The sequence below is a fragment of the Schistocerca cancellata genome, chromosome 4 (genome assembly GCF_023864275.1).
Source record: "Schistocerca cancellata isolate TAMUIC-IGC-003103 chromosome 4, iqSchCanc2.1, whole genome shotgun sequence".
In the NCBI taxonomy this organism is placed as follows: Eukaryota; Metazoa; Arthropoda; class Insecta; order Orthoptera; family Acrididae; genus Schistocerca; species Schistocerca cancellata.
The window spans coordinates 518,636,329-518,658,521 of NC_064629.1; the positions used below are offsets into that span (position 1 = coordinate 518,636,329).

The window sequence follows — 22,193 nt, forward strand, 5'->3', positions numbered from 1 at the left end:
TACTGCCAGCAGACACACATAAAAGCAGAAACAACTATCCTAATTTTTGGAACTGTTTAATTCCTTCCTCAGTGAGAAAAGGGGGATGTATTGGTGGGGATTGGGTTGTTCAGGCCTCAGCTTTGGAGGGTACCACTTGTGAAGATGAGGGGAGACAAAGATGAAGTGGAGGTAGGGGAGAGAGGAGGGATGAGCAAAAGAGTGAGAGTAACAGAGTAAATAAATAGAGACTACCAAAACAATTACTTTGTGATTGAACCTCCCCGTTCCCAAAAATGTGTGATATTAATTCTTTCACAAGATTTTTGCAATGGTTAATTAAAAATATCACTTTAAGTGAAACATTTCTATTTTGAAAGAATACGATAAGATGAGGTTCTAGGCGATTTCATGTGCTGTTCACTGAGTTTATGGAGAACTGTTCTGTTCAGCTGTTTGAGTTTCATTTATTAATGGAAATACGAGGAAAGTGTGGAATAATGTTCACCTATGATCACTTCTGGGTCACTTGAGTTTGAGGAGTGTCATATTCGTTCAGTGCCAGCAGTTTGTCATTGTTAGGGCTTCTGTCTTGTGGGAAAATTGTTACTATTCAGTTATTGTGTTACCATGTCAAAATGTTTGGAGCCATCACTCCATAGTGTACTCATTTACATCTAAAGTACTGATGCGGTTTCTTCTTCTTCTTCTTCTTCTTCTTCTTTTTTTTTTCTGTCGAGTACCTATAGAACGTTTGGGCATGGTTTAAATGTGCAAATAAATAGTAGCCATTCTTCATTTGATTCTGAGTATGAGTATGATTGTGATGTGCAAAAGTATTGAGTCTTTACTTGCTCGCATGTAGTAGTGCATGTATGCCTCATTCCAGCTCCTCATCCGCATCTACTGACATTTGAGAACACTTAATGTCTTCATGAAATTGACATTTCTTGTGGAACATTGTAATATGCCAGTAATTGTAAAACAAATTCACACATTAACCTTTTTTTTAAAGCCTTTCTTCCTCTTTTTTTTGTGTTACAGATTGAAGAGCACGAGAAAGCTCTTGATATTTTGGTGAACCAATTAAAGGATTTTAAAGCTGCAGAACTGTATTGTGATAATAATGCACAAGGAAAGGAACAGAAGTATCGAAATGATATTTTTTATACTCTTTTGAGTATTTATCTAAACCCTAAAATAGAGTAAGTATTGTGTATGTAAAAGCTAATGTAAATTGTAACATTGTGTAGTCAGGCTTAGCACTCTATTTTGCCTAGGGCTCCTTGTTCCTTTGTCTTTGATCATGTTTGCTAAACCGTAAGTTCTGAAGTTCTAATCCTAAACATTCTCATTTGTAACATCTCTCGTACTAAATATGTACCAACTAGCTGAATCCATAGGAGAGATGCACGAAGATGATTGCAGGAGGACAGTGTATATGAAAATTGTAAATAAGTGCCGAAAATTAAATTAACATTAATATTTGTAAGATTTCTGTTCTGAGAGAAATATTTTATTGGAGAACTAACTGTACAGTCTTAACACCCATCAGCTACCATTATACTGCCATAGAGTTGTGTGATGTGTTACGTCATTTAGTAAGCCGGCCGTTGTGGCCCAGCGGTTCTAGGTGCTTCAATCCAGAACCGCACTGCTGCTATGGTCGCAGGTTCGAATCCTGCCTCAGGCATAGATGTGTGTGATGTCCTTAGGTTAATTAGGTTTAAGTAGTTCTAAGTTCTAGGGGACTGATGACCTCAGATGTCAAGTCCCATAGTGCTCAGAGCCATTTTTGAACTGTCATTTAGTAATAGACTTGGAAACAAAAGTCTGTAGCAGAAATATGTTGTGAAAGCACACATTCTGAAACAGATATTTTAGTTGTTCATGAACTTTAATTAAACATTTGATAAATGGAACCCTTATAAGAAATAGATACAAAAGTTGTGCATTAGAAGTAATAAAATTCAGTATACATGTGAGAATGTTATGATATAATTGTTTCAGTGATCAGTGATTTCGTTACAAGGAATGAGCAATCAGTTGCTGAGGAGATTTCCTTTATATTGCATTATGTTAAAAAAGAAAAAAACTTATCTATTTATAGCTCAATTTATGTATGGGCATATATTCTTTTTTTCTGTTTGATATTTAACAACCATTGAATGCTGACTTCTTTGAAAATGGAAGATTTGTTCAACTGAGCAAAAACAAAGAAATAAGTAAGTTTTGCTATTGCAGAAGGAACAATTCGAGCATTTGCTGTTAAAAGTATAGCTGAAATTAAACAGCATAACAAGTACCTGTTGGTTTGATATTTTGAGTCATTAGTTTGGAGTATCAGCAAGAATATATCTGTTATTGTGGACTTCAGACTGAAGACTGGTTTGATACAGATCTCCATGCTACTCCATCCTGTGCAAGCCTCTTCATCTCAGAATAACTGCTGCAACCTACATGCTTCTAAATCTGCGTACTGTATTCATCTCTTGTTCTCGCTCTGTGGCTCTTCCCCCAGTATCTTGTTTCCTAATCTAATTCCCTCAGCATGACCTGATTTAATTTGATTTCATTTCATTATCGTCATTTTGCTTTTGTTGATGTTCATGTTATATCCACTATGTCCATTCCATTCAACTGCTCTTCCAAGTCCATTGCTGCCTCTGACAGAATTACAATGTCATTAGCAAATCACAAAACTTTTATTTCTTTTCCCCGGACTTTAATTCCCACTCCAAATTTTCCTTTTATTTCTTTTGCTGCTTGCTTAGTATACAGATTGAATAACATTGAGGATAATCTACAACCCTGTCTCACTTACTTCTTAACCACTGCATCCGTTTCATGCCCCTCAACTCGTATAACTGCTGTCTGGATTCTTTACAAATTATAAATAGCCTTTCACTCCCAGTATTTTATCCTTGCCACCTTTAGAACTTGAAACAGAGTATTCCAATAACATTGTCAAAATATTTTGTTTAAGTTTACAACTGCTATAAACATAATCTTCCTTTCTTTAACCTATCTTCTATGAAAATTTGTAGGCTCCCTATTGCCTCTTGTGTTCTTGCATTTCTCCAGAATCCAAACTGATCTTTCCCGATGTTGGCTTCCATCAGTTTTTCCATTCTTCTTCTTCTGTAAAGAATTCGTGTTAGTGTTTTGCAACCGTGACTTACTAAACTGATAGGTTGGTTATCTTCACACCTGTCAGCACTTGCTTCCTTTGGAATTTGACTTATTGTATTCTTCTTGAAGTCTGATGGTATTTCGTGTGTCTCATACATCTTTCTCACCAGATGGAAGACTTTTGTCATGGCTGGCTCTCGCAAGGCTATCAATAGTTTGAATGGAATGTTGTCTACTCCCAGGGTCTTGTTTTGACTTGGGTCTTTCAGTGCTATGTGAAATTCTTCTTCTTCATATTCTCCCATCTCATCTTCATCTATGTATTTAATATTTCCCTCATGTACATCTCCCTTGTATAGACCCTCTATATACTCCTTCCACCTTTCTGCTTACTTTCTTTGCTTAGGACTGGTTTTCCAACTGAGCTACTGATATTTGTACAGTAGGTTCTCTTTTCTCCAAAGGTCTCTTTAATTTTCCTGTAGGTAGCATCTATCTTTTCCCTAGTGATGTCTGCTTCTAAATCCTTACAGTTTTCCTCTAGCCATTCCTGCTTAGCCATTTTGAACTTCCTATCAATATCATTTTTTGGACGTTTGGATTCCTTTTTGCCTGCTTTATTTTCTGCATTTTTATATTTTCTCCTTTGATTAATTAAATTCAATATCCCTTGTCTTACCCAGGGATTTCTTCCAGCCCTCATCTTTTTAATTACTTGATCCTCTGCAGCTTTCACTATTTCATCTCTCAGAGCTACCCATTCTTCTTCTACTGTATTCCTTTCCCCTGTTCTTGTCAATCATTCCCTGATGTTCCCTCTGAAACACTCTACAACTTCTGGTTCTTTCAGTTTATTCAGGTCCTATCTCCTTAAATTCCTACTTTTTTGCAGTTTCTTCAATTTTAATCTACAGTTAATAACCAATAATTGTGATCAGAGTCCACATCTACACATAGAAATGTCTTACAATTTAAAATCTGTTCCACATATCTCTGTCTTCCCATTATACACAAATCAAAAAAGTTTTGCATCACCTCGGTTCTAAGAGTTCTGGAACCTGTGCAGAAAATTGGAATAAAGATCAACATAAGGATCATTTCTGCCCCTTTTATTGCTCATGAAAACCACACATTGCATGTTGTACCACCATACAGCAAGACCTTTAGTGGTGGTGGTTCGTATTGCTGTACACACCGGTACCTCTGATACCCTGTAGCATGTCCTCCTACATTGATGAATGTGTGTATTCATTGTGGCATACTATCCCCAAGCTCATCAAGGCACTGTTGGTCCAGATTGTCCCACTCCTCATCGATGATTCGGCGTAGATCCCTCAGAGTGGTTGGTGGGCCACATCGTCCATAAGCAGCCCTTTTCAGTCTATCCCAGGCTTGTTCGATAGGGTCGCACTATCGGTCGTAGGATGGCATTCAAGTACCGTACAACCATTACGGTGCCTTCCATGACCACCAGCGGCGTACATCAGCTCCATATAATGCAAGGCCGAAACAGCAGGGAACCTCCACCTTGCTGCACTCGTTCGACTGTGTGTCTAAGGCATTCAGCCTGACAAGGTTGCCTCCAAACACGTCTCTGACAATTGTCTGGTTGAAGGCATATGCGACACTCATCGGTGAAGAGAATGCGATGCCAATCCTGAGCGGTCCATTCGGCATATTGTTGGGCCCATCTGTACCACTCTGCATGATGTCATGGTTGCAAAGATGGACCTTGCCATGGACGTCGGGAGTGAAGTAGCGCATCATGCAGCCTATTGCACACAGTTTCAGTCATAACATGACATCCTGCGGCTGCACAGAAAGCGTTACTCAACATGGTGGCATTGCTGTCAGGGTTTCTCCAAGCCATAATCAGTAGGTACCTGTCATCCACTGCAGCAGTAGCCCTTGGGCGGCCTGAGCGATGCATGTCATCGACAGTTTCTGTCTCTGTCTCTCCTCCATGTTCGAACAACATCGCTTTGGTTTACTCTGAGACGCCTGGACACTTCCCTTGTTGAGAGCCCTTCCTGACACAAAGTAACAATGCGGATGCAATCAAACCTCGGTATTGACCGTCTAGGCATGGTTGAACTACAGACAACACGAGCTGTGTACCACATGACTGGAACTGATCAGCTGTTGGACCCCCTCCGTCTAATAGGCACTGCTCATGCATGGTTGTTTACATGTTTGGGCGGGTTTAGTGACATCTCTGAACAGTCAAGGGGACTGTCTCTGTGATACAGTATCCACAGTCAACATCTATCTTCAGGAGTTCTGGGAACTGGGGTGATGCAAAACTTTTTTTTTATGTGTGTATAATCAGTCTGAAACCTTCTGTTGTCTCTAGGTCTATTCCATGTGTACAACCATCTTTCATGATTCTTAAACCAAGTGTTAGCTATAATTAAGTTATGCTCTGTGCAAAATTCTTCCAGGCGGCTTCCTGTTTTATTCCTTTCCTCCAGTCTGTATTCACCTACTATTTTTCCTCCTCTTCCTTTTCCTAGTAATGAATTCCAGTCCCCTATGACTATTGAACATTCATCTCCTTTAACTATCTGAATAATTGTTTTATTTCAGCATCTATTTCTTCAATGTCTTCGTCATCCGCGGATCTAGTTGGCATATAAACTTGTACTTCTAGGGTGGGTGTGGCCTTCATGTCTATTTTGGCTATAATAATGCGTTCAGTATGTTGTTCATAATAGCTTATCCACATTCCCTTTTTTTATTCATTATGAAACCTATTCCTGCATTACCCCTACTTGATTTTGTATATATAACCCTGTATTCACCTGACCAGAAGCCCTGTTCCTCCTGTCACTGAAATTCACTAACTGCCACTATATCTGGCTTTAAACCATCCATTTCCCTGTTAAATTTCCTAATCTACCTGCTTGATTAAGGGATCCAACATTTCACACTCTGATCTGTAGAATGTTGGTTTTGGTTCTCCTGATATCAATGTCCTCCTGGGTATTTCCTGCCCAGAGATCTGAATGGGGGAGCACTTTATCTCCAGAATATTTTACCCAAAATGATGCCATAATCATTTAACCATACAGTAGATCTGCATGCCCTCAGGGAAAAATTATGACTGTAGATTTCCCGTGCTTTCAGCTGTTTGCAGTACCAGCATAGCAATGCTGGTTTGTTTGATGTTATAAGGCCAGATCAGTCAGTCATCCAGACTGTTTGCCCCTGCAATTACTGAAAAGCCTGCTGCCTCTCTTCAGGAACCACATGTTTGTCTAGCCTCTCAACAGATCCCCCTCCATTGTGGTTGCACCTATGGTACAGCTATCTGTATTGCTGAGACACGCAAGCCTCTCCACCAGTGGCGAGGTCCCTGGTTTATGTTGATTAAAAATATTTCCTACATCTGGTATCGGGCACTGCAGAGTTTGAATGCCCGTCAGAGGAGATAGATTTAGTCATTATGGGCACCACAACCACACAGTTCTGTGCTCACATGGTGAGAGCACCACTGTCTCGCCACATGAATAAAGCAGCTGGTAGCACTCCATGCCACTGGTATTTAGGCAGCTGCACAGTTACAGCTCATCAGTTTAGTGCTTGTGCTTGGTATTGTTGGTTCTATCTACGCTGTACTGGGATTGCTTTATAGTTACTTTGTTGGTCACCTGGTTACTTTCTTTGCTCACATTTTGGATTTCTCTCTCCACTGTCTGGGCCTTGTCATCATTGTTGTGGCGAAGGCTCCACGTAGCACCTCATTGTAATCTGTGTTGCTTGACCTTGTTCTTGTCCTGATCTGTTGTTTTGACTGCAATCTCTCTCTTGTGTTTCACTCGCCTTCTGTCAGTTTGGTTTACTGTCCTGCCTGGCAGCTTCCTCCATTTCTTCATTTCTTACGGAATTCACACACACACACACACACACACACACACACACACACACACACACACACACACACACACCAATACCAATACCCAGCTACCCACGGATATAGCATTGGCAATCAGGAAAAAGGATGTTATTTAGTAACATGGATGTCCAACTGGTTTGCCTGCTGGAGCAACAGCAAAGTTAATTCTGCAACAGCAGCTCCAGTTAGACTTGTTACAAAAATCACTTCAGCTTCAGGTGAACAGACTCTGAGTACACAAGGCTCAATTGCACCAGGTCTGAGCGCCTTTTGCCACTGGCTCCCCAAAACATCTTCTGTCGTTTCCACCTTTCAGTGATGATAAAGGAGCACTGGGACACACACTTGCATCATCCAAAACAGCATTTCACAGTGTTTCATACCATGCATGATTCATTGCAGTGATCACTGTTTTTGTCTTGAGCTGTACCAGACGCATCCTTTCTGCTCTGGAAGTTGGCCTCTCTGTCAGACCCTGTCACACTCTCCTCTCAGGGGATATGCATTGTTTTGACTAAGAACTAGTCCCAGAGATACCATCTGGTTTAAGCCCCTAGCACAACATTCCAACTCTGATGCTTTGTCATGTCTACCCACTAGCCGTATTCTGATCTCAACCAACAGAAGGTCCTCTGCTTCCACATTTATACTGCAGATCAAGATACGTTGGTCAGTTCCCTATTACGGCTGCAAAGTGTGCACTTGGCACCAAGCTTCATCCCCTCAATCATTTGTACCCTGGCCTACACCCCATCCATGGAATCATATTCACCTTTATTTTGCAGGTCCACTTTTGGGATCAATGGTATTGTGTATACCTACTCAGAGTACTCATATGTGTTACATATTGCATCCACCATGACTGGTGTCACCCTCACTGCCTTGGCCCAGGTTTTGGCTGTCAAAGGGTTACCTCATGTTTCAGTCTCTGGTACTGGGCCTCAATTCACAGTGTCTGCTTTTGAAGAGTTGTGTGGGGCCAATGGCATAAAACATATTCTCAGCCCTCTGTTCCATCCTTCCTACAATGGGGAAGCAGAATGTCTCGTTCAGACATTTAAGCAGAAAATGAAGATGGGTGCCAAAACCTCTGCCACTGCATTGGCCTTTACCCTCTTTCTGAGCATATATTGCACAATGCCGATTCTAGTAGCCCTATGGAGCTGCTCCACAGGTGGCAACCGCAGACCCTACTTCAACTTTTGGTGTTGCCTCCTTCTGCACCCTGCTCTTGGCCATCCCAGCATTGCACATCGGGCGTGGCTGTGTGGATCTGCTCGTATGGGGATACTATGACTTGGATGCTTGTGATGGTAGTAGAATCCCACAGGCAAAGAGTTACACACATGCAGACACAGAAAGGACTCGCGTGCCACCACCACAGCCAGCTCCGGCCTCGAGCAGAGGCATCAGACCTGTCGCTACCCCCTCTCCCTCACCTTTTGCTCTCTGGTGACCATGAGGCCCCAGGGCCAGTACCACTGGTAATTGCTGTCAACTCCCCACAGGTACACCAGCACTACTTTCTGCATCCACGAGGATTGGGGGAGGGGAGGGGGGAGGGACCCTCTGGTGCCATCACCTTCAGCAATGTCATGATGGACACCATGACCACTCTCACCATCCAGTGCGTTTCTGCCTGTACGTGTTTGTTTAAGGGGGGAGGGATCTGCTATCGGATGCGGCGGATTTTGAATGCCTCTCAGAGGACGACGACTTAGATGGTTGTTAGGGGCCATCATGCCCACACAGCGCTGTGCTCATAGGGTGAGAGCGCCACCATGTTGCCACATGAATATGGTGACCAATAGTGTTCAGTGTGGTCAGTATACATGCAGCCACCCAGTGCATGGCTGGTCAGTTCAGTGCCCATGCTAGATACTGTTGGTTCTTTCTTTGCTGTACTAGGTTTGCTTGATAATTACCTCTCTTGTTACCTGGTTACTCTTTTTGGTTGCATTTCGGATTTCTCTCTCCACTGCTCTGCTCCTTGTCATCATCATTGTGGTGAAGGCTTCACTTAGCACCTTGTTGTTGTCTAGATTGTTTGTCCTTGTCATTATCTCTGTCCTGGTCTATTGCTTTGCCCACAGTCTCACTGTCGTGTTTTGCTTGCCTACGATTAGTCTGGATATCTTTATCACAGGCACGTCTCCAGCCTGGTGGCTTCCTCCATTTCTTCAGGAGCTCCAACATGTGCACCGATATCCGGCTACTTGCAGATGTAGTAATTATTGTGTTTTTTATACTGTTATTTTATTTGGTAAGGCTTGAGTCATGAGACCTCATTTTATGTCAAGCCATATGTGATCGTAATTGCATTGGACATTGCATATTAATTGTAATTTAAAGCAAATGCGGCAGTACACTGTTATATGATGAAATGTAAGAATAAAAATATTAATTAATTAAGAGAGCCGAAATATAATTATAATGGCAAAAAGGTTATTACGATTAAAGTTACATTGTCCATAGTGCACTAGTTACATCGAAAGAGAGAAAAAGTTAATACAAAGAACAAAGTAATATGTGGACAAAAGTATTACATAAAGATACAGAAAAAAGGACGCAAGAGGGTAATATAGAGAGCAGAAAGAAAGTAATAAAAGAAGAAAATGGTACGTAGGAGGAAAAAATAAAATCACAGTGTAAATACTCGACAAAAAGCGGATATTAGTATATTTAAGTAAGAGTTTATTATTTTTGCACATGGTCTTGTGTATTCCTAAATGTGTCAAATTTGCCACAGTGTTAAGTATGAAGTAATTTATGTTTATATGTCCCACCATTTCATTATTTCAACTGAGGAAAATGGCACAGTTGTTGAGTCACTGCACTTCCATTTCGAGGGGGTAGAGTTCAAATCCCCAATCAACCACATTTTAAAAAAATTTCTAAGTTACTGTAGGAAAATTGTTTGAGATTGGCACATTAGTCATACTTCTTAACTTAATATGGATTCTGGTACTGCTTCTTACCATTAAATGGAGTGTAATATGACAAATCATTGGCAGTACTACAAGAAGTAATGTAATATAAGCCACAGTTTTTTGTGTGTAGGTAGCTGTTTTATGTAAAGGATTATCAGTTTAGTTATAAAAATGTGAAGGTTTTACTGTATATACATAACAGCTGGATGTAAACTGGAAAATCTGAAACTTTTCTGCTAATTAAGATTTTTTTACAATAAATTTAAATGTTCTAGAATGTGGGCATCCCCTTCTTGAATAACATAAACAGACTAACAACAAAGAAGTTAACTGTTGGCCTAGCTTAACTTTGTTTGCAGCTCGTGGTCTAGTGGTTAGCGTTGCAGCCGCGGGATCACAGGGTCCCAGGTTCGATTCCCAGCTGGGTTGGGGATTTTCTCTGCCTGGCGACTGGGTGTTTGTGTTGTCCTCAGCATATCATCATCATCATCATCATCATCATCATTTGTTATAGTGGCTAGATTGGACTATGTAAAAATTGCGACTTTGTACAGGTGCTTGATGACTGCCCCACAAAGCAAACATTATAATCTAGCTTGACTTCACTAGTTCTTCACTCATTTCATCTATTGAAAAGTTCACAATTATACTGAGACCTGTATAACATTATTCGTGAGTTAGTGAATGGGGGTTTTGTATCCTTGATAATCAAAGGAATTGCTTGCCCCAAGGGTAGGAGGCTGTAGCTGAGAAGAGTTGGATTTTGCATGCTATTTGATAATGGTCAAAAGTCATTAGTGATGTATGATATGAGTAAAGAGGTATCCCTAGGCTTGTGTTTCAGTAAAACTGAAGATGATTGATATATGAACTTAATTTACATGATGTATACATAGCAGATAAAGTTGCTAATATACAGGTGAAATAATAGAGCAGTAACAGTGGTCTGTGCAATTTAGAAAATAATATGCTTCAGAGATGACTTAAGTTCACAGAATACTGTTTTATCTGTCTGTAAGGTGGTTCTTGAACTACTTTGGCTTGCTGGTGTAAAAGACTAAGCTTGTTAATCTTTAAAGAACCATGTTTTAAAGTTGACAACATCATGTACATATGATTGCTGTTACAAAAACCTGATTGATACTTACCTTAAAAGTTTAAGATGCTCAGGTGGTCCACCAACTGCCCTTGAACAGTATGGATCAAAACTTTGAACAGAACAGCTAGGATACTCATTTTGCTGTCAGTTGTAGAGCCGGTGCTCATCTCACTTGCACAGAATAAATATAAATGTATTTGCCATGGAGAGTTGTGAACTTATAACGAAGCTATTGAACAATTAGTCAAATACAACTTTGAAAGCAGCACACTGTTATGCAGTAACGGGAGGTGCCACCAAGAAATGTTAAGAGTACCTCAGCCACACATCAGTAGCCATGCAACCCATTGCTGAGATAAACAGTGGTTCACTGCTACAGGCCAGCAGTTTAGCTCACACCAAGGATGCCAGACAGTTATGCATAGGGCTGGATTATTGACAGTGACTTGGTTGTTGTTTAGGGCTCTGATGAATTGTATACTTGAATTTGTTGTGCATTTTCATTGTGGATGTTGGTTGTGGACTGGGTGGAATAATTGGCTGGCATTGAAAGACAGATCAGTCATTGTTAAGAAATCAACTAGAGGTGGAATTGTGTATGTATGAATTTGTAATGGTCAAAATACAAAATTTTTGACAAGTTGCTTCGAACACTGTTGTGCAATAGAAGTTCCAGAGTGCATCACCATGGATCCAGTTTTTGCAGTATCTTGAGAAGAAAGGGAAACATTTTGAGAAGCAAGAGAAACAGTTGGAGAAGATAAGTGAATGTTACCAGTAGCAAACTGCACATTTTCCAAAAACAGCACCAAGAGGAACTACACACATTATTGCCATTCCTGCAACAGCACCAACTAGTACAAGTGTTCCCCAGATGTTTATCCATGCAACCAACAGAGCTACCACCATTATTCAGATCCTTCCTGGAAGATAAGGAGGACTGGGACAGTTATGAGAAATGGCTTCCTCACCATCTTCAAGGGTGCCAGGTACTGGACCCATAAGCTCAAAAATCTCTCTTTCTTACTCCATTCTCAAAATCTACAGCTCATACGGAATTTCTCTCCACTCATCAATCTGTTAGTGCTGACATTTGATAAAATTTTTAACCTTTTGTGTAGTCATTACCATGTTCAGACTCACATGGTGGCTTCCTGCTTGCAACTATATACCTGACACAGAAATAAATTCTATTGTCCATACATCATCAATCTAAAAGGATTAAGTCAGGTTGTGATTTAACATGTGATGGCTATTAGAAATCTTAAGCAGGTTCTCTTATATAGGACATTGTTGTCCAGATTTGCTCATGACCCAGAGATTTGGTGAAATACACTTAAGCTTTCTATCCCCTCATTAGCAGAAGTCCTCCAGACTACTCCTGCTTTTGAAATGGTGCACTTGGTCAACTTGCATCTACCAGTGTGTCCCAGTCCATATGAAGTTACTGGCATTCAACTGACACCTTGTATGCCAGCACAACCCCAGTCACATGTCCCCAGTTGTCAACAGTTTTCTCCCTTTACAGGCAACAAACATGAACCACTGTCTGATGGACATGGCAGTTAAGGAAATACTATTGTACTTCCCAGCATTGGAGTGTGTATCCAGTTTTTCCAGATCTTTTTCTAGGACCACCGCAGATCCCAATGCCCATACTGCATCAAAACCTGTCTAGGTTGACATGGTAGAAGCTTGTAAAGGCAAACCACGAGCCCATGATGTTGACATGCCAGTGGATGTCCATGCTGTTACACCAGTGATGTGTCCAGAATCAGATACTCCTGTGCATTTTTTTTTTCTGCAACTTGAAATTAACAAGCAGCAGGTGCATTTCCAGAGTGATACAGGTGCAGTCATTTCTCTCATTAATCTCAAGATGTAGAATTGGCATGGTTTGCTCACTACAGTGGTACACACCTCTTGAGCTTGTTGCATATCACAAACAAACCATTGTCATGCAAGGCATGATTGTTGCACAAGTGACATACCAAAAGGTCCGAGGCTCCTTGGATCTGATACTTATTGAAACCCCAGCAGCTGCAGATATGTTTGGATTAGATGCATTTTTGCTCTTTGGTTTCTATATCTCGGACCTTATTAACTTGGTGTCTGACATCATTCCATAAAAAAAAATATTTAGGAGAGCTGTTGAAAATATGCATTCCTTTTTGAATCTTGGTTGGGCTCCACTAATGATGCCCTAGCCCTAATTGGAGATTACTGTGGATTTGAGAAAAAACACACAATAATCTCCAAATTTCTTTCTGTGGGAGCAGAACTCTTCAAGCTTAAACCTATTCTTAAAGCTGAAATTTACTGCTTCCAGGCATTTGAAGTAATTGAATCCATCACCGCTAGCTCTTGGGCTACACTTGTCATGGTGATAAGGTCAGAAAAACTTTGGGTGGATTGCACCTATGCGGGGATTTTAAGGCCACCATTAATATTCAAGCCATCATCAATTCGTATCATATCCTGTGGCATGAGGAACTGCATCCAAAGTTGGAATCGGGGAAATACTTTACTATGGTACAGGCAGATGATTACCTACAACTTCTGTTGGACTTAACGTCTCATCTTATTGTTCTGAGTGCACCTTTTGAATTATGTCACTATAAGCACCTTCTTTCTGGCATCACATCAGCCCTTACCATTTTTCATTGTTATCTGGAATAACTAACGGATGATAACCCCCTGTGCTGTGCAAACTATTGGATAACACTGTTGTCTGAGGCAAACAAATTATCAGAGACATTCAAAAAATCTTCACGTTATGTTTTTTTTATCTGCAGGCTGCTGTCTTTCACTGTAGCCTGCATATCTCTCTCTCTCTCTCTCTCTCTCTCTCTCTCTCTGTGTGTGTGTGTGTGTGTGTGTGTGTGTGTGTGTGTGTGTGTGTGTGTGTGTGTGTGTTGGGTGGAGTGGGAGTTACAAAACTGCATTGAATACTGGACAATTTCCTCATGAAATAAGTCATTACATTGACAGGTCATCATGTCATCATCTCAGTGCTGTCGACCATATAAAATGATCTACCAGCTCTTTACGGCTGCAGTCCATTTTGGAGAAGGTTAAGTTTTATGACAAATTGATCCCCAGCGCAGCTCAGATCGCACACCCATTAAATCAACTTCAATGAAAAGAAGTTAATTTTGAGTGGCTTGCAGTGTGTAAGCAAACTTTCCAAGCAAGCACCGAAATAAGGCCGTGGACTCTGCTGTGCTTAGTACCTTTCATGTCAAATCATCCAGCTATGACTGCAGTGGGTATGTCAGAGTACAGCATCAGTGCTATTATTTTTCATTGCTGTGTAAATGACATGGAACCTCCGATCACATTCATCTCCAAAACTTTAATAGAGGCACAACACAAATGAACTCAGATTGAGAGAGTCACTTGGTATAATGTTTGCTGTCACTAAGTTTTGGCAGTAAATTAGTGGCTCCTGTTTTCAATGCTTCACAGACCCCAAAGCTGTTGTGATGACTTTTGGTCTATGCAACAACCTATCTGAATGCGTGGGTCAGAGATTACAACATTGGGCCTTATATTTAAGCATCTACTACTAAGAGACTCACTATCACAGTACTGCACAGTATGCAAATGCAGACATATTATTGTTCCTTCCATGTGGGTCCTATGCATCATTCAATGAGAAAGAGATCTTATACCGCTGCATAAAAGAGTAATTCTGATAAATCCATGATGATTTTCTATGTGCTGCAACAACAGGTGCCAAAGCAGTACAGGCTTTACCCCTTTGTATCAACAGTTTTAATCTCTGTACAGCATGGGTGGTTTGCATGCATGCTATTGTCAGCATTTGCACATCCATTCTCCATCAATCAACACCATTTTTGAAGGCTTTATAGCATTCCCCTTTTCACCACAGAAATAGAAATTATGTGTGTAATGGTTCCTACTGTGCCCCAGCAGAAAGTTTTGCAGCTATTAAATCCATCCCACTGTGACACTGTGCATACTGGTCTGCTGTCATCTCTACTGGCATGCCATCTATGATGATTTGGAAGTCATAGTTCACAACTGGCCCCAGTGCACTACACATGAGGCCACACTGCTGCCTCAGTGTTTTGCACCATGGGGCTACAAATTCAGCCATGGAAATGTTATCTGTCTGAACTTGGCTGGAGCATTCTTCAAACACACGACTGATCATCACTGAAGCTATTTCAAATTTTCCATTTGTAATCTCAATGTTGTCTACAACCATTGAAGCTATATTGTAGGTGCTAGTCAAAATATTCCTCCATTGAAGCTCTTCCCAAAGTCATCATCTCAGAGAGTGGACCATAATTTACTTCAAAGAAATTCCAGGAATTCTACCAACACAGTGGCATTCCATCCTCAAAGTAATGGGGAGGCTGAAGATATCATCATCATCATCATCATTATTATTGTTGTCTTCATGGGTTGGGCCTTTTGACCTGTTTCACCTCAGAACTGTTCATGCCATCTTTTTAATAGATGTTCAGTGCTCCTCTTGTCAGTTGGGTTATGCTGTGTTGCCAATTTAGTTATTCTATCATTAGACATATGTTCGGCATGGTCTTTCCAGTTCAGATGCTATTTTTCAGTTATGTTTGTAACATTTAGTTCTTCTCTAATAATGGCATTTCTTTTATGGTCCAGCAATGAATATCCCGCTACAAAACACAGGAACTTCATTGCTGATAATTTGATTCATCGCAGTTGATTAGATGTTAGGTTCTAACATTCACTGCCATACAGAAGCAAAGGCTATGCTGTTTCTGGAAAGAGTTTAATGTTTCTTTATATTTTGATGTACATTGTATAGTTCCACAAAAATGTCTGAATCTGGCCAGTTTGAGCTCTGCATTATCTGAGTTGGGAAGTTTTAAAGCTGCATCATAAATATTTAAATCCTATTACTTGTTCAGTTATTTTTGCATCTATAACAATTTTGGCTCTTGTGAGTTTCAGTCCTTGAAATCGCATCACTTTTGTTCCATCTGTTGATTTTCTCAGTCAGTATTTAGCAGCAATTTGACTCAATTTGTCTACTGAAATTTGAACCTTTCTTCATATTTTCCAATTATAATCTAATCATCAGCAAATAGCATCATCATACAACTAAAATTATCACTTCTTAATGTTTTATTTAATCAATGTAAACATTAAAAAGAGCGGAGGACAGTGGGTGGCCTTGTCTGACTTCTTGATTGATATTGGCAGATTCCATCCCATTTTGGACAGTATGGATCCTTATATTATTATTATTATTATTATTATTATTATTATTATTATTATTATTATTATTATATAATGACTGAATTGCTGTAATCAGATATGCTGCAACTCCCAATTTCTTAAGTGATTTCCATAGCATTTACCTTGTCAACCATCCTTTCATAATCAGTAAAAACATGGTAAGTCGGCAATCTAAATTCCAAACATTTTTATTGGCTGAGATCCAGCAACCGTACGTTATTTTGTTACAGGATGTGTATATAGCCACGTTAGTTGCACAAAATTTTTGTCAAAATATTGCTTGTTACTATTCTGATGAAGAGTACCCTATGCAGTTGAAACCGTGGTCAGTTTGACAAAAATTTTGTGCAACTGTTGTGGCTATGTATACATCCTGTAGCAATCTAAATTCCCTTATTTTCTCAGTTACTTGTGCCAAAGTGAAAGGACAACCAAAACATGATTTACCTGTTCTAAAACCATGTTGCACCTCTAACATATGCACTTCAATTATTGGTACAGATCTCTTGTTTATAATTTCAGCATACAGTTTGTGACAGGAATTTAGTAGACTTATTCCTTGGTAATTTATGCAGTGTAGTTTATTGCCTTTCTTGTAAATAGGGCATACCAAAGCTTCATTCTATTCGTTTGGCACATGTCCGTTCAGCCAGCAAACGTTCATAAAATTTAAGAGTCTATGCTTTGGATGATCAGATCCATATATAATCAGCTCCATGTTTTGTACTATAACTGCCAGGTGACTTTTTGTTTTTTTTGATCACATTTTGCAGCTCTTCCATTGTTATCAGATATTATCAGAGCCAGTTGACTTTTCTGTTTTGTTTGTTTGACCACATTTTGTAGTTCTTCCATTGTTACCAGATCTACAGAGTTGCTAGTATTGGTGGTTGTTTCTGCCTCTCCTTCATTATCAGTCCATAGACATCTGAAGTATTTTAACTATTCCTTTTTGGATATAACATTTAATATTAAAGTATCTCATTCTTGTTTATTCAAGTGCTTCATAATTTTGAGAGGTATGTTTTGTCTTCCTTGAATATTGTGTTTTATATCACTCACATATCAATCCCAAGTCAGAGGGTTCTTATGATTGGCAACAGAGTGATTATGTAAAGGCTCCATTTTTACTGATTGGGCTACAGAACCTTAAAAAGGAATATTCTGATGGAATATGAGCTGAGAGAAACCACAGAAAATGTTTCCCAGAAGTGAGGTGATTGTGTACTGTGGTTAGGTTAACTGAGTTGGTCACGTGAGAGAAAGAGAAAGAGAGAGAGAGAGAGAGAGAGAGAGAGAGAGAGAGAGAGAGAGAGAGAGAGATAGAGATAGATAGAGAGATAGAGATAGATAGAGAGATAGAGATAGAGATAGAGATAGAGATAGAGATAGAGATAGAGATAGAGATAGAGATAGAGATAGAGATAGAGATAGAGATAGAGAGAGAGAGAGAGAGAGAGAGAGAGAGAGATAGATAGATAGATAGATAGATAGACAGACAGACTCATGTCTCGTGATGACAAAATTATAGTTTCATGAATTGAGAAAATGTGTGTTGAGTGCACTGTGCAATAATCACAGCAAGTGGAGGTAATTTTCTGCATGTCTGTGTTATTCAATAAACTCTCCACATCCCAGGAATCATGCCAAATAGCACACGTGTAAGGGAACTCTGCTAGTTGGGTGCTGTTTAGCACTGCCAGACATCTATAGTAAATACTCCACATGACTTAGTGACCACTGCTTGACATCACTGAACATTCTATTTCCCTGGGAGTAAGCCCAGATTGTGAGGATGGTACAAACCTCAATTTTAAAACATAATCCAACTAAAAGTGAGTTACATACCAATGGGTGTGGATGGGTGTTGAACGCTTGCCCTGGTATGTGGAGCTCTGTTTGAGTTAACATGTATACCCCTAGATGATCTTGGGACTGAGATGGATACTTTTAAATTTTCTATCACAATCACATGTGCCGCTGGTGAGTGAAAACTCCAAAACCAACTAGAGAATGCGTCAATAAAAATTTTGCTAATAAAAGTGGCATAATTTTTCTTGTAGAGTAAAATTAAGTGATATTGTGGAGTTAAAAAGTAAGGTAGTTCTATTTGGGTAAAAAATGAAGTTGATGTCTTTATCTTGGTGATTAATAAGGTTAAGACGTATTGATCATCGATATATAAGCCTTTTGTGACCTCAACAAGATAGCAAAAGTTTATTAGAACCTTTGCTATACCAAATGATATTTGCGATGAGAATGTTAGGTTACTCAGTCTGTAGACAGAGTATTAGTATTTCATGCATTCTATTAAAATTTGCTGTTGAACTCATAATCCACTTATCTTTTTATAATCTAATGCTTTTAGGTCTCCAAAGAGGGAAGAATTTGCAGTTAATGCAATAGAATTGTTGTGTACAAGAGCTGTCGACTTCGATGCTACCCAGGTTTTACAGACAATCCCATCTGCATGGTCTATTGCTGGTGTTGAAATGTTTCTTACATCCAGCATAAGAGGTTCTATGCACAAGGTTAGTTCTCTCTCTCTCTCTCTCTCTCTCTCTCTCTCTCTCTCTCTGTGTGTGTGTGTGTGTGTGTGTGTGTGTGTGTGTGTGTGTGTGTGGTTTTATTTCAAAAGCAAACTAAAAATATTTTGTTTTTCCTTCTAGTATCGCATGAGAAAGGTGGAATCGTCACTAGCACGTGGTGAAAATTTATGTAAAGCATTTGCAAGATATGATGTAGAACGAACATCATGTGTATTGCAGGAGACAAGGTGAGTAATAATATTTCCTGAAATGCTAAAAAATATACATTTACTTGACTTTGCATCATCATAAATTTTAATTGCAGTATACGTGTTACTTATTAGCCAACCAATGTACTACTTTATTTCATATTGTGTAAACCATAATTATTAGACAACTTTGATCATGCAGTAGAACAACAAAATATTTAGAAATGTTAAAGGATGGCAGAGATGCATTTAATATTCACATATGTAAATATCTGTAGCCCTAATTTTACACTCCTCCTTGAACCCTGTGTTTACGTCATAAAACTGTTGTGGAATTACTCTACACAGAAGTACCACATGTCAACAGATGGATATTAGTTTTGGTTCCTCCTAATGTAACTCCTCTTTTGTGTGTTACTAAGTACTGTTGTGATTATAAATGCCACAGATTACAGTGAATAGAGACTTTTAGTTAAGTAGATATGAACCAAAAACCTTGCATAAAATTTGTACAAAAAATTAAGTTATTGATATTGTTATTTCTTACAACTCAGAGTAACAAATACTTTGTTTTGCAGTTACTGTTGTGTGTGTAAGAAACCATTCACAGACAGTACTTTTGCGAGACATCCAGACAGTGTTATTACTCACATTTCATGTGATAGAAAAGATAATGATAGTTCTATCGCAAGCAAGCATCATAATATCCTCGAAAGCAGATGATTTTTGTGTGTGTTAGAAGTCCTGGAGTAAGCATACCTAGTCAATGCAACTGTATATGTCGAGATGTTTTTGTAAGTATCCTCTGTAATTGTACCAGAGCTGTTATTCAAGATGCACTTTATATCTTATACTATTACTGCATTTTCATCTGTTAATACAGTGTTAGTACATATACTGTATCTACTGCTATGAAAATGATAAGTCGTAGTGCTTTATATGTAGGAGATTTGATGATGGATAAAGTGAGAATTGAGAAACACAATTCACCCTACTGTAAATGTGAATTTTTGTTTGTTTATGTTGACAGCAATGTTGTTGTTATAAGAGGCGTCTCTTAGTTTATTCATTGGTTTCTGTGGACTTAAGAGATGTGCTCATCTGCCAGCAAGATGTCATTTCATTTTATAAGTTAATATATTTCTGATATATTTGTTTAACTGGACTTCAGCATTAGCTTATTTTGTTTTTTGAAAAAAAATAGCATTTTTGAATGTGGAATGATCTATTAATACATAGACTCCTGTAACCATTATGTAACTGGCAAGGATGCACGCCAGGCAATCTGAACATTGAGATATGTTACAGTTTTCTTTGTTCCTTGTGGTGAAGATAGATATGTTGCAAATTGAGTATATTATCTTTTCCAGTATTACTGGAATATGTTTTGCTCAAGTGTTTTGGATTATGGGATGTAACTTTGGACAAGAGAAGTGGGCTTTTGATGTTTTTTGTCTCATAATGGCAAAAAGCCATTAATTGGCACTTTCTTCAGAGTAAAATTGTTATTTTAAATGTGACATAATTGGTACAAAGAAATGTATGGACATTTTATTATAAGCTTGTGATTTCCACCATAGATACTCAGTAAGCTCACCAGACAAAAACATTAATCACCTAGTGTGTCAAAGTCAACATGTGAAAAGTCGTCCTCTAAAGAAAGTGTACCACAGTACAATGTCATAGAGGTTTACCTGTATGTAGCAGACATAGCCTACTAATCAATATGGGATTCACATCAGACTTGCAGCGAAAATACTATCATGGTGGACTGGGACTGATTGTCGTAAAATGAAATCGTGGTGAACTGGGATTGATTGGTTGTGTTCTGGTTTGAGGCTAAAAATCTTTGCAATGAGCTGGAAGTATGTGCAGGACATCAACACAAATCCTTCTCAACCTTTTTGTGAACAAACACACTGTGTGAAGTCACCATGTATGAACATTTGAAACATTGTTTTGAACAAGAGGCCTTTGCTCTCTTCCATCAACAGTGTTGCTTCTTTTGCAGTGGGTGAAGATATAGCAACAATGATGTGGAGGACTGAAATTGTATCTGTTCAAATGAATCATTCTTTTGCATATATCTCAACTGTATTTGACATTGTGTTCATCATAACTCAAGAGTAGCCTGTGTCTGCTACATATTGGTAAACCTGTATGACACTGCTGCTCAGTAAGCAAAAATGTTTCTTTCTAGATATCTTGAATCAGAATTACAACACAAAGCTCTCAGACAACCAGGTTTTCTTGTTTGTACACTATCTTAATGAGGACTGCAAAGTTTGATTCACAGTGGACATCAGGTCATATAATAAAATGTCATGTCAGAACATACCTAATGTATATCAAATGGAGTCAATCACACCAACCTCTCAGGTTTTCATGGTTTGATTGATTGGTGGTATGCTTCTGGACATTTAGCTGAGTTGTTTAAATTTTATGCACAATAAATAAACATGTCAGAAAACCTAATAAACAGGGATGGAGGTTTCAGTTTAAGCTGTAGCTGGGAAATGCTGAGATAATGTGCATTTCACAGAACACATGAGCAGGCTCTGAAAAACAAAAGAGCATCAGAGGGTTTAGTGGGCAACATTAACAAACTCGGCTGTAAACAGCCACATGAGACCAACGAAAGTTCAGTCTGGTTGGAGTCCATGCTGTGAGTACACCCAACAGCACAATTCAAAGCACCTGGTTGTCGAAATATTGCACATAAACTGGAAACAACAACTTGGCTGAACACCCAGAAGCACAACATTAATTAACACCAACTGTCAATATAATGGAAAGGGATGCCAACAGCTGAAACTTCATGATTCTGTAGAATAATGTCTTTATATTGTTGGGACAGTGGATCACATGACTCCTTGGTTCTTTGCCTAGATCTGATGTTAACCTATTTTCACTGCACTTATGTATGTGAAATCTCCATTATTTCATTCACACTTGCACAGTAAATATGTATTGCCATAACTAGTTTAGACTATGTCAACTTAAAATAGGCCCAAATCCAAAGGAAGTCTATGGTAAACATGTATCATTTAGATTTTTACTGTTTTATAATGGAGCCTGATGTGTAATTTTGTGCTTTTATGCAGTATTGGAAAACTGGTATTGTGTGTTACTATACATGTAACTTTCCTGAAACAGCACTAAGTAGCA

General features: G+C 39.0%; 1 protein-coding gene across 1 annotated transcript in view; it reads left to right on the forward strand.

Moving 5' to 3' along the window:
* LOC126183450 (transforming growth factor-beta receptor-associated protein 1-like) overlaps nucleotides 1-21,521 on the forward strand; it is a 165,396-nt gene extending 143,875 nt beyond the window's left edge. The window contains exons 12-15 of the mRNA XM_049925444.1: nucleotides 1,024-1,184; nucleotides 18,657-18,819; nucleotides 18,958-19,064; nucleotides 19,604-21,521. Of these exons, the coding sequence (XP_049781401.1) occupies nucleotides 1,024-1,184; nucleotides 18,657-18,819; nucleotides 18,958-19,064; nucleotides 19,604-19,748 (576 nt within the window). The 3' untranslated portion in view covers nucleotides 19,749-21,521. The remainder of the gene's footprint in view (nucleotides 1-1,023; nucleotides 1,185-18,656; nucleotides 18,820-18,957; nucleotides 19,065-19,603) is intronic.
* The last annotated feature ends 672 nt before the right edge of the window (nucleotides 21,522-22,193 follow it).